Source organism: Callorhinus ursinus, unplaced genomic scaffold (genome assembly GCF_003265705.2).
Source record: "Callorhinus ursinus isolate GAN/ISIS: 27379988/994484 unplaced genomic scaffold, GSC_fseal_2.0 scaffold9, whole genome shotgun sequence".
NCBI lineage: Eukaryota > Metazoa > Chordata > Mammalia > Carnivora > Otariidae > Callorhinus > Callorhinus ursinus.
The window spans coordinates 51,414,604-51,428,541 of record NW_027397071.1 but is presented as its reverse complement, the minus strand read 5'-3'; the positions used below and the strand labels follow the sequence as shown (position 1 = coordinate 51,428,541).

Sequence of the window (13,938 nt, the reverse complement as noted above, 5' to 3'; positions counted from 1 at the left end):
GTAAAAAAAAAAACAGAGCTTAGTTACTGGCTGGGTGTGGATTCCTGTGGTATTTCTGGCAGAGCGAGAGCTGCGGAGACTTCAGGATATCAGAGCCACATTCTGAGGGGGTTTTGGAACGTAGTAACCGTGAGGCAGACCTTTGCCTAGGCTTCCCTTCGTGAGTAGAAGGCTTCCAGGATACTTGGGAGTGGGAAGCCACAGAAGGGATGAAGACAAAGGTCACTTTCAGGACTGTAAAAAATTCTTAGTGGAGGGACGCCTGGGTGGCTCAGTCAGTTAAGCTTTGGCCTTCGGCTCAGGTCATGATCTCTGGGTCCTGAGATCGAGTCCCGCATGGGGCTTCCTGCTCAGCAGGGAGTCTGCTTCTTTCTCCCTCTGCCCCTCCCCACTGCTCATTCTCTCTCTCTCTCTCAAATAAATAAAATCTTTAAGAAAAAATTCTTAGTGGAATTACCACTAATTCCTTCTTTAACATCTGGGTGCCTTTCGCAAAAACGTTGGCTCAGGAACTGTAAAGAGTGAGGCACAGATCTTGGTTAAGGTCTCTGTCTCTCTGGTGGTCCACTTGGTGGCCACTTAACCTTATCATGTAATGTTTACTGAGCATTCATTGAGGCCTCTGCGGAAGTGGGGTAGAGAATGTGAAGAAGGTGGCCCAAAGTCAGCTGGGACCAGAAAGCCCATGGAATATATAAAAGTTAGGAGAACACGAATTTTTATTAAGTCATGTATTATATAGATATACATTGTCTATGTAATGTGTTTCATATTATATATTTTCATGTTAACCATGAATGGGGCTTATCTTCTCTTTTCTACAAATTCATCTCAGACGTACCAGAACCAAAAAATGAATGAACTGACTTTAGTTAAAAACTGCATTGTGTCTTCAGAGCTAACGGGTCAGAGCCAGCAGCGGAATGCTTGAGCCAGGCAGCTGGGGGGTTTTGCTCAGTTCTGTGATCCGCAAGGCTGTGCGTCCTCGGGCCAGTTATTTAACCTCGTCAGCCCCCACTTCCTTGTCTGTACGTGGGGACTGCATGGCGTGGTAGTTGAGATCCCAGGCCCTAGAGCCAGTTACGTAACTTTTTACACCTCTGTAAACTAGGGTTAATAAGAGTACCTACCTCTTAGAATGTATATTAATCCATTAATAAATATACTAAGTTGAATATTTAAAATGCTTAAACCTATGCCTGCCACATAGTGTCATAAATACATATGTGTTGCCATTATTTTTATATAAATATATAAAGTCCTGACTTGGATTGCTGTGAAGATTAAGCTGAGAAAAAGTGTATGAAGTGTTTACCCTGGATTGTGATTTAGAGCTAGGACTTCATAAATAGTAGCTGTGTTCTGACCTAGGACTGCTATTGAGCTGGTAAACACTAGGATGGCTGAAACTTTTCTGATGGCAAGTGACTGCACTGTACCTTGGTTAAATATTTTGAATATTACCCTGTGTATACTGATACGTTTCTTTTTTTAAAAAGATTTAATTTATTTATTAGAGATAGTGAGAGCATGAGTGGGGGGAGGGGCAGAGGAGGAGGGAGAGAGAGTCTCAAGCCGACTCTGCACCAAGCACAGAGCCCGACGTGGGGCTCGATCCCATGCCCCTGAGCCGAAACAAAGAGTTGGACGCTCAACCAAATCAGCCACCGAGGTGCCCCTATACTGATATTTCTTAATATTAAGGTCCTTTTTGGGGACGTTTTTTAATTTAAGGAATACTTTCTTTTCCCCACATAATATGTCTCTAGTTAGTCAGATCTTTTACAGTTTTCTCCTTAAATATGCTGTACGGTCTTTTTTAGTTTAATTCTGAGGTAATTTACTGGTTCCCCCCCCCCCTTTGTGAATAATGTCTTATTTTCAAATTAGCTATTGCTGAAGTAGAGGTAATGATACTGACTTGGTAATTTGATCTTATATCTGACAAATGTGTGAAACTCTAGTTTGTGCTCCTGTTGAATTTCCTTTTTTAAAAAAAATTATCTACCTGTCTGTCTACCTGCCTACCTACTTATCTATCTATCTATTTTTCATCATGGTAATCCCCTTCACCTATTTCCTCCATCCCTCCCACCCTAGTAACCATCAATTTGTTCTCTATAGTTAAGAGTCTGTTTCCAGGCACCTGGGTGGCTCAGTTGATTAAGCAGCTGCCTTTGGCTCCAGTCATGATCCCAGGGTTCTGGGATCTAGTTCTGCATCCAGCTCCATGCTCAGCGGGGAGCCTGCTTCTCCCTTTGCCTGCCACTCCCCTGCTTGTGCTCACGCTCTCTCTCTCTCTCAAATAAATAAATAAAATTAAAAAAAAAAGTCTGTTTCTTGGTTTGTCTCTCTTTTTTCCTTTGCTCATTTGTTTTGTTTCTTAAATTCCACATGAGTGAGATCATATAGTATTTGTCTTTCTTTGACTTATTACACTTAGCATTATACTCTCTAGCTCCATCCATGTTGCAAAGGCAAGATTTCATTGTTGTTTTATGGCTGAATAATATCCGTTGTCTATATATACAACATATCTTCCTTATCCATTCATCTATTGATGGACATTTGGGCAGCTTGCTTCCAAATATGGCTATTGTAAATAATGTTGCAATAAACATAAGCGTGCATATATCTTTTCAAATTAGTGTTTTCATATTCTTTGAGTAAATGCCCAGTAGTGGAATTTACTAGATCATATGGTATTTCTATTTTTAACTGTTTGGGGAACCTCCATACTGTTTTTCATAGTGGCTGCACCAGTTTGCATTCCCACCAACAGTGTACAAGGGTTCCTTTTTCTGCACATCCTCACCAGCACTTGTTTCTCGTGCTTTTGATTTTAGCTATTCTGACAGGTGTGAGGTGATATCTCATTGTAGCTTTGGTTTGCATTTCCCTGATGATGAGTGATGATGAACATCTTTTCATGTCTGCTGGCATCTGTGTGTCTTCTGCCCATTTTTTAATTGGATTATTTAATTGGATTTTTGGGGAGGGTGTTGAGTTGAATCAATTCTTTATGTATTTTGGATACTAACCCTCTACTGGATATGTCATTTGTAAATATCTTCTCCTATTCTGTAGGTGGCTTTTAGTTTTGTTGATTGTTTCTTTTGCTGTGCACAAACTTTTTATTTTGATGTGGCCCTGATAGTTTTATTTTTGCTTTTATTTCCCTTGCCTCAGGAGACACATCTAGAAAAATGTTGCTACAACTGATGTCAGAGACATTATTGCCTGTGCTCTCTTCAAGAATTTTTATGGTTTCAGGTCTCACATTTAGGTCTTTAATCCATTTTGAGTTTATTTTTGTGTATGGTGAAAGAAAATGGTCCAGTTTCATTCTTTTGCAAGTAGTTTTAGGAATACTTAAAAAGGGAAAAAATGTTTGAGAAGCTTTGACTCAAATATGGCTTTAATTATTAAAGAAAAGTTTGTTCTAATGAAACAATTTGCATACATTTTATTGTGTCCTTGCACTTAATGGGAAGATGAGAATTAATCTGAAGAGAGTTCAAAACTAAGGTATTTTCTTGTTTATAAAAGTGCTTCCTGGGGTGCCTGGGTGGCTCAGTCGTTAAGCGTCTGCCTTCGGCTCAGGTCATGGTCCCAGGGTCCTGGGATCGAGTCCAGCATCGGGCACCCTGCTCAGTGGGAAGCCTGCTTCTCCCTCTCCCACTCCCCCTGCTTGTGCTCCCTCTCTCACTGTGTCTCTGTAAAATAAATAAATAAAATCTTAAAAAAAAAAAAAAAGTGCTTCCCATGGTAGCCAGAGGCGGGGAGTGGTAGGTAAGATGGGTGAAGGTCGTCAAAAGGTACGAACTTCCCGTCATAAGATAAATAAGGCCTGGGGATGTAATGTACACCATGATGACTCTAGTTAATGAGACCATATTGTATATTTGAAAGTTTTAGATATAACTAAATTTATTGTTATAATTTTGCAGTATATACATACATCTAATTATGTTGTACACCTAATATGTATAATGTTATATGTCAGTTATATCTCAATAAAAGATAGCTTCATGGTTGACAAAAACATTTCTTCATTTGTGCTAAAAAATAAATGAATAAATAAAATAAAAATTGTTTCCAGGGGTGCCTGGGTGTCTCAGTCAGTTGAACATCAGCCTTTGGTACAGGTTGGCTCCCTACTCAGAGGGGAATCTGCTCCTCCCTCTCCCGTTGCCCCTCCCCCCCAACTTGTGCTATTGCTCGCTCTCTCTGTCTCTCTCTCTCTCAAATAAGATCTTTTAAAACAATAAAATAAAAATTGTTTCTGTTTTCAGGAAGATGATAAAGAGGAAGAAAGTCATTATATTTTACATTCAAACAATAATGAAGACAAGACTGAACTTTCAGGAACAATTCATGATATAAATTCATCTTTAATACTTGAAGCACCCAAGGTATTTAGTAAATTGATTTCCTATTTGAATGGTTTGCTGTGAGCTGACATTTCTATAAAGAAGACAAAAGCTTGTTCCTACTCTTGGCTAAAGGGATATAAATAAAATGATCCTCTCCTCTTTTATTTAAGATTTTATTTATTTATTTGACAGAGAGAGACAGGGAGGGAGGGAACACAAGTAGGAGCAGTGGGAGAGGGAGAAGCAGGCTTCCTGCCAAGCAGGGAGCCCGATGCAGGGCTCGATCCCAGGACCCTGGGATCATGACCTGAGCTGAAGGCAGACGCTTAACGACTGAGCCACCCAGGCACCCCTATTTTTTTTTTAAATGAACTGTTTTCCCTCTTGTATCTCAGTGGCTTCATAAATGACGTAGGCCAGATATAAGGCATTTTCAAAGCACAAACATACCTTATTTTATACCACAGATACAGTCTTAAAATTTTGAGGGTAGAACACAATGTTCAAAAATAGACATGCATTTAAAATGCTGTAGAAAATAGAGCTATACCAAAGGACTTCTTACTGAATACTTTCTAAAGAAAAGAGTTATTTAGCCAAACCCTTCTTTACGCTTTAATTTTAGAAAGGCTATTTTGAAGCTTTTCCTTTTTTATTCTGAAAATGAATTGTGCTTATTTTGCTCTTTGCAGGTAGCGTATGGTATTGCTTTACCTGATAACAACCGTCTGGTGATATTCTTTGCATAATTTACTGACAGTGCCTCGAGCTGATATTTATTTCTGTACTATACGTTGTGGGGGTTTTTTTAGTGTAGACATTCTTTGTTAAAATTTCGTGAAGTGTATGACATCTTCAAATATACCGTGTAAACACACCTGTAAAAAAATTAGCTTGCAGTATTTGATACACTATAGTAATTTAAAGGTGGGAAGTAGTAGGTTCATTTCATGAATTTGCATTTGGTAATACTTAATGAATAGGTGTCCAAGTAGGAAATATCATTGATCTCTCAAGAGGAATTGGGCCTCGTTGTGCTCAGCACTCTTGAGGATCCCCAGGGTTAGGTTAGAGGCTCAGCAAATCCATACATTCCTCAGGCAATACCTAGGAACTCAGCAAAGTTTCTGCACATGTATGACTAGTTTCAGTTGTGTGTACTTCTAATTAGTGAAATATCAGTTAATTAAAAAACATACTATATTGGTTCCTTTTTGCCATGTAATTTCAATACAGTTGAAAAAAATACATTTCTGTTACAGGGCATATTATAAAATAGTCATACTCAAAGTAGTTGAGACATACGTCCCATATCTTTATAGAGACTGCTTTTTGATAATTTCAAGAGCCATAATTTCTTTTAAGTTTTATAAGCTTGAAAATATCTTTGCTTTCCTAGGTAATAGTATGATGTGTGTCTATATTTATGTACTACTTCTGTATGAGATGCATGAGCTAAATGTTCAGTGCAGCAGGTTAACAAAATTCCTATTTCTGATTGAGAATTTTCAGGTGGTTAATGTATAACAACCCTTTTGGAATAGTCATTCACCTTGCCAGGGGCAGATTTCTGCCTCTTACTGTTTGTCCCTTTCTTTGCTTTGAGGGTTATGTGGGAGTGAGCTTTTATTTCTCCTTTGTAATGGAGAGCTGTTCAAGTAACTGTGCCTTGGCGTGGAATGTAGTCATTGAGGTTATGTCAGGGGTTAACTCCTCAGTTAATGCGTGGAGTGCCACTTCAGGGCAGGTGGGGTTAAAATTATTTTTGCAACTTTTATTTACAGGAATTTAGAGATGAACCCTATTATAAAGAGGAGCTTGTAGATGAGCCGTTCCTCGATTTGGGAAAGGCTTTTCAGTCCCAACAGAAAGCGATAGACAACAGCAAGGAGGCCTGGGAGATGCATGAATTTCTGACTCCTAGATTGCAGGAGATGGGGGAAGAAAGAGAGATGCTTGTTGATGAAGAATACGAGCTATATCGAGATCACTTTCCGTCCATGGATTTATATCCCTCATCACACCTTCAAGAGGCTGCTCCTGTTCCCTCTGTGAAGGAACTTCACTTTGGCACTCAGTGGTTACAGGACAGCGAACCATCTGAGCTTCAAGAAGCAAGATCCATGAGGAGTATGTATTCCCAGGAGACACAGCAGTACAGCTGTAGCGCTGGAAACATGGTAAGGGATGAGAACAGCTCTTCCACATCCCTCCTTCTCTCCCCTGCCCTCCCAGCCCCTGTGCCTAAGTCATGTCACTTTCAAAAGAACAAAACATAATGGAAAATACAGTTTTTGTAATTAATCATTTTTCCAAGATATACCGTGTATTGTAATGCTATAAGGATAAACTCATCTTTTCTGTATTATACCACTACTAGTAAGAGTCCATAAGCTGTGGTTGCCTTTTATAGTGGTTTATAGTGGGTTTTTGCCTTGTTTTTTTTTTAATGATGTATTTCTCCAGATTATCCATTTCAAAGAAGAGTTCTTTTGCCATTTGTGGTTTTTTTATTCCCTCAGGGAGACACCCCTCTATATTTCTCATATTGTGTATTTGTATTAGGAAAATCAAGGCAAAATTGACTCAAGATATGTTGTTTGTGTCTTGTTTATTCACACTGTTCTCTGTGTTACATATGATACTAAATAGAAGATCACTGAACTCTTAAAAATTATCTTTACACTTGTGTTACTGCCTATTTTCAACTTGGCAGGAAAGCATTATATTTAAATAGGTTTGTCCTTGCTATAGATCACCAATAAACTTTATTTTTATAAAATTAGGGTTAACTGGTCACCAATTGGAATCTTTCATTAGGGACATTTTTAATGTTTTAGTTTGCTTGTTCATTTCATGCCCCAAATCAACTTCCAGGGAAATGAAAAGAAAATTATTATATAGAGGTTTTTTGCTTTTCGTTTTAAGGGGGGTGGGTATAGGGACAGAGGGAGAAGGAGAGAGAGAATCTTAAGCAGGCTCCACGCCCAGGGCAGAGCCCCACATGGAGCTTGATCTCGCGACCCTGAGATCATGACCTGAACTGAAATCAAGAGTCAGAAGCTTAACCAACTGAGTCATCTAGGCGCTCCTAGGGATATTTTTTACAAGGCCACTTAGCAGTATGTTTAGATACAGTGCAGTACTCCCCTCACAGACATCAGCAACTTTCTTGCAGTGCTGTGGGGAGTGTGCTTTTCTTTACTCTCAGTGGGCCCATGGGGCTAGTTTCTTTGCTCTCTCCTTCCTCAGAACTATCCTTCTTTTCCCCCTTTTGCAAATGCTATGGGTCCTTCTTCTATGCAAGGTGCTATACAAGCTGTATTTATGGAATGCAAGAGGATTAGTGGACTCTGGAAAGTCTACCAGAGAACAGATGTTTTGGGATTATGTGAATAATGCCTGGATATGGGCAGAGGTGACAAAGAATCACCTGGTGTGTTGCCATTGACATTGGTGCTTCCTTTCCTTGCCAGTCCCGTTCCTGTATCTTTAAGTACTCTAACCCAAACAGAATATTGAGTTATATGGAGCAAATTCTAATCACAGATTAGTGAATATTCATAAATACTCCTTTGTTGTGGCTTTCTTCTATAAAAAGAAGATTTTCTATTTACCTAAATATAAGGCAACCTGAAATAGAGGCCCATTTTAGTATATAAACTTTTAGGGTTCTAGACTAAATAGTCACAGGTACATTCACAGTATTTATAAATTTAAACATTCATATTTTAAAAACTGCCAAATGTTAAATGTTTTGCCTATTCTCACATTTAATGACATAATTTTATTCAGTCTTTCAATGCATATTTATGTCCATAAATACATTATCACTAGAATCACCTTTCTGTCATTTAATACAGTTTTCCAAATATATCATCTTAATTTTCATATAGGTTGTTTGAGATGCAGTAATTTTTTAATCCATACTATCAGTCAGAATTTTATCCTGATCTCAAGTACTCATTTGCATAACAATAGGCTTTAAAAGAATTCCTTTTGTAAGCACATAGTGATTATCTTCACAATATAACCACTTTGTTGTTTGTTAAAGTGCTATTTATTTATTTATTTATTTTAATTTTTTTTTTTTAAGATTTTATTTATTTGAGAGAGAATGAGAGAGAGTATGAGAGGGAAGAGGGTCAGAGGGAGAAGCAGACTCCCTGCTGAGCAGGGAGCCCGACGTGGGACTCGATCCCGGGACTCCAGGATCATGACCTGAGCCAAAGGCAGTCGCTCAACCAACTGAGCCACCCAGGCGCCCTAAAGTGCTATTTAAAAAGCTTGTTTATAACAACATTCAGTGCTCACAATTTGAAAGACATGCATCCTAATTACTAAATCTGTGTTAAATTTCCTAGCTTCTTTTTATTTTCCATTTCTGATTCTGTGAGGTGACCTATAAGGTCCCTAAAATGGCACTGATTAAACTTGTTGCCACCCCAGGGGTGCCTGGGTGGCTTAGTGGATTAAATGTCCAACTCTTGGTTTTGGCTCAGGTCATGATCTGAGTTGTGAGATCGAGCCCCACATGGGGCTCCGTGTTAGGAGCCCACTTGGGATTCTTTCTCTCCCCCTCTCCCTCTGCTCCTCCCCTCCCCTCCAACTTGCACACACTCTCTTTAAAAAAAATAATTTCAGCCCTAATGTGTCTTGTGTGCACAATATTTTATTTTCTTTAAATAATTAAATCTTCTTGTTTTGGGCATTCTTTTCCTCCCTTCCTGAACTCCACAATGATGGCAGTGTAAGGGAGAAAAATTTTTTCCTCTACCCTCATTGGTTCTCTGGCTGGGGCTTGGAAATTAAGCTGATGAAAGATTAACAAAAGAAAAACAATTTATTAACAAGTGTGGCATGCACTCATGCAGTAGAAACTCAGTGATGAATAACTCAAAGGGGTGGTTAGAACTTGGGCTTATATAGCTTCTTAACAAAGAACAATAAATTTATTGAGAAGTGACAAGACAAAGGAAAAAGGGTTTAGGTTTTAGGGTCAGAGCTGTAGGAAGGTAAATATAAGGGGGAAATTGATGGAAGATAAGGGTTGTTGTAGTTAGGTTATGTATGTTCCTCTTGCTGCCATCTCTGAGCTGAAAAAAATCTAGATTCATCTCTGATGGTGAACACTCAGGGGAAGATAGCTTTTCTGTATGTGCTGTTTCGCATTTGTCTTCCTCTCCAAGTAATCCTTATGCCAAAGTGGCATATTTTTGATAGAATGGTCTAATTCTCTATAACAGTTACACACATAAGATCAGGATGGGCTTGAATCTTTATTTGCCCTCCTCTTAGAAAGGTACTCATGTGATGAAAATTTATTATCTAATATTTACAAGCTTTGGGTAGATTGTTAAAACATTTGAATACTTTACAAAATATGTAATTCTCAATACTCCTTTAGAGAGTGCCTCCAGAAGGGTAGAGTAACAGTATCACTTCTGTCTTCATTATAATATCCATTTTGGGCTACAGACATAGCTTTATTTGTGGAGTGCAGATAGTACCCAACTACTTAGATTTACCTTTCTCTACTACTCTCTCATTCCATTTTAATTGAAGGATAAAACCATCAAGATTTATAGATCTGGTTCTTTATTTTTACTTGCAGTAAAATACACATTGCAGTAGCCCCTTCTGTTCCCCCCCCCCCCCCCCAATCTCTGGTTTCACTTTCACAATTTCAGTTACCTGGTCAGCCAAGGTCTGGAAGCAGATGATCCTCCTTCTGACATATTCTCAGAAGGTCGGTACTAGCCTAACACATGCCTGCATCATTCCCCTCACTACATCTTATCACTTAGGCATTTTATCATCTCACATCATCACCATAAAAAGAAGGGTGAGCACAGTATAATAAGATATTTTGAGAAAGAGACCACATTTACATAACTCTTATCACAATATAATTGTTCTATTTCATTATCAGTTATTGTTGTTAATCTCTTACTGTGACTAATTTATAAATTAAACTTTATCATAGGTATGTATATATAGGAAAAAATAGTATATACAGGGTTTGGTACTATCTTTGGTTTCAGGCATCCACTGGGTGTCTTGGGATATATCCCCCACAGATAAGGAGGGGCTACTGTGCATAAAATTTACCATTTTAACCATTTCTAGGCTTACAGTTCAGTAGCATTAAATACGCTTGCATTATTGTACAACCATTATCACCATCCATCTCCAGAATTGTTTTCATCTTCCCAGATTGAAAGTCTGTACCCATTAAACAGTAACTATTCATTCTCCCCTTTTCTCATCCCCTGGCAAACAATCACAGTCCTACTTTCTTTCTCTAAGAGTTTGATGACTTTAGGTACCTCATTTAAGTGGAATTATACAATATTTGTCCTGTTGTGTGAGGCTTATTTCATTCATCATGCCTTCAAGTTTCATCCACATTGTAGCGTATGTTGGAATTTTCTCCCTTTATAAGGCTGAATAATATTCCATTGTATGTATATAGCACAGTCTTTTAACCCATTCATCACTTGATGAACATCTGGATTGTTTCTACCTTTGGCTACTGTGACTAATGCTGCTGCAAACACTGATATAAAGTGTTCAAATCATTATTTTAAATTTTTTGGAGTATATACCCAAAAGTTAAATTGCTAGATCATATGCAAGTCTATGTTTAATTTTTTTTGGGGGGAACCACCATCCTATTTTCCATAGTACCTGTACCACTTTATATGCCCACCAGTAATGCACAGATTTTCCCATTTTTATACATGCCTGACAATACCTGTTTTCTGTTTTTGTTTTTTTTAAAGGTGCAAAGTAGTATCTTATTGTGGTTTTGATTTGCATTTTTCTAAATATTATTAGGAAAAGTTGAGCAGCTTTTCATGTGCTCATTGGCCATCTTCATATATTCTCTGGAGAAGTGTCTTAAGTTTTTTGCCCCTTTTCAAAAGATCTGACTCTTGCCTGGGGATTATTTACCTAAGACTGATTGTATATTCTTATTTTCTTCTCTATTTAGAAAAACTCATTTTTCTAAAGAGCTGACCCTCTATATTGAAATTCAGATTCAGCTATCTGTTCTCTTATTCCTCAGTTACATAACTGTCATTAACATTTTTTTTAAGTCCAGAATTGCTGTAAAATTTCTTCTAAGTACTCAGTGCTTACCATCTCCTCCTTACTCGCTTCTCTAAGGAATTCTTCTTTTATTCTAGGCAGCTAGGTTGTTATATCTCCTTTCTCATCCCAATTTAATATTTGAGTTGAATTCTATGTTCTGTAGGTTCCATTAGATATCTGATAGAGTTCTATACTTAGCTATATTCATAATCTGTATGGAAAAAGTCAGTATTTGGTATATCAGTTTATGAGACATCCTTCTCTTACATTGAAATATGACTAATATAATATTAATGTAAACAATGGACCGTGTAAAAGATGTCATTCACCTTTTTTGTTTTGAACAACCTAAATTTCCAACAATAGAGAATAATGGTGTTATTCATCTTAAATGAATTGAGTTATGTCCCTCTGGTGGCCCTAACAGTATCATTTAATTTTATTCCTATAAAAGTTTGTAAGATATACGGGACACCTGGTGATCAGTTGGTTAAGTGTCTGCCTTTGGCTCAGGTCATGATCCTGGGGTCCTGGGATCAAGCCTCTGCCTCTCCCTCTCCCTGCCCCCTGCTCATGCTCTCTCTCACTATCTCTCCCTCTCTCAAATAAATAAATAAAATCCTAAAAAAAATCCAATAAATACATTAGTGAAGATTATATGTTCTGGAAGACTATAACTTTCAGAAACCATAGAAGACATGTATCAAAGGAAGACAAGCAGATAATGCAAAAGTCATTGATTGTGCTTATCTGCAGGTTTTAGGTTTGTATTACTGGTATTTGCCAGGCAGATAAAAGTGATAGGAAGGGCAAAGCAAGAGCTTAGAGCTATGAAAATCTCCGACCAGGTGTTTTGGGATCATCAGTGAAGCTATTGAGGTTGTGGTCCAACATGATCCATGAGTCAGTGTGTATCAACCATTGACCTTTCTTGGTTGGATAGATCTTTATTCTTACACCTCTGTGATCATTTCCTTAAATCCACTCATTAATGTTTATAAAACAGGTTTTTTTGGTTAAAAAAATCCAGGGTTTAAAAAAAAATAGATCTGGGCGCCTGGGTGGCTCAGTTGGTTAAGCGACTGCCTTCAGCTCAGGTCATGATCCTGGAGTCCCGGGATCGAGTCCCGCATCGGGCTCCCTGTTCAGCGGGGAGTCTGCTTCTCCCTCTGACCCTCTTCCCTCTTGTGCTCTCTATCTCTCATTCTCTCTCTCAAATAAATAAATAAAATCTTTAAAAAAAAAATAGATCTTATTAGCCTGTACCCTTGCAGATACAAAGTTATCAGCGTTTGTTACTGCTTGCCACAGTATAAACCGTTAACTGGAAGGCCTGTTTGTAGGGCCAGTTTTCCACTATCTGCTATCTGGTTTGAACAGCATTATCATGTTCCTCACTTTATCATAAAGTACTAATGCATTTCTGTCTGTCTTCCTCTCAAGATGAAAGAAAATTTTGGCATCGGTTCCACACCCTCCATACCCTCATCTGAAGGAGACAGTCAACAAAGCAGATTTGATGATCTGGAAAATCTTAATTCATTAACAGAAAGCAGTCTGGATTTAGGTTTGTGGTCTTTGTTTCTCATAAACACAAATTACATTATTTTGCAATCTCTCAGTTTTGTTTTTACATACGATAATTCTTACTGTCGTATTTTCATTCATTATGCTGCAAATTTAAGTCTGTTTTTTAATCTGCTTCAGAATATCTGGAAGAATAAACATGGCTCATATGTCAATGGAGGGCTTTCAGATTCTGTTTTCTGAGAGGGCTGTATTTTCAGTGCCTGGTTTTGCTTTTTATGAGCAGTATGGATTAAAATTAAAACTAGTACCTTACATGCTAAACCTGAAATAAGTCTCTACTAATACATATTAAAATCTCTGGTGCTGTTAAGTGATATTGTTAGCTCATTGAATAGGGTTGTTAAATATTAATAAAGCAAGGCATATTTTAAACATTTATGAAACATTTTTATAGCCATATATTATGGTCAATTTTGGTGCATTAATAACTTAGTTTCTATTAAAGAATCCTAAAAGTATAGTGCCTCTCCTTGCCTACCCCAATATTGATTCTTATATAATTTTGAAAACTTGACTTTTAAAAATAATTTTTCTTCATCCAACACTGAAATATCGAAGGCTGTTATATTATTAAGATCCCTAGGTGAGACAGTTAAGTTCTTTCACAGCACTGGGATTTATAGAGCCGTTGTTGAGGATTTATGCTGTCCTTCACATGTTATCACTGCTTATAGGAAAAGTCTTTCTCTTTGGGCAGTTCTCATGTTGTATGGTAATACATAGTAGGGCCAGAATGCACTATAGAAAGTTTTATAATGGTTTCTATGAGTTCAGCATTCTATTGAATAAAATCTAAAGAATGGGATCTTTAGTGGTAAAGATTGAAGTCATCTGGGAGCGCCTGGGTGGCTCAGTTGGTTAAGCGTCCAACTCT

At 37.8% G+C, this 13,938-nt stretch overlaps 1 protein-coding gene across 8 annotated transcripts in view; it reads left to right on the top strand.

Annotated features, from left to right (window-relative positions):
* Positions 1 to 13,938, top strand: part of PATJ (PATJ crumbs cell polarity complex component) — a 349,122-nt gene that overhangs the window by 93,377 nt on the left and 241,807 nt on the right. For 7 of the 8 annotated variants that reach the window (XM_073896643.1, XM_025871744.2, XM_073896640.1 and 4 more), the window contains 3 exons: positions 4,296 to 4,415; positions 6,161 to 6,556; positions 12,918 to 13,041. In XM_073896643.1, coding sequence (XP_073752744.1) covers positions 4,296 to 4,415; positions 6,161 to 6,556; positions 12,918 to 13,041 — 640 coding nt within the window. The remainder of the gene's footprint in view (positions 1 to 4,295; positions 4,416 to 6,160; positions 6,557 to 12,917; positions 13,042 to 13,938) is intronic. The other variant, XM_073896642.1, reaches the window with a different exon arrangement.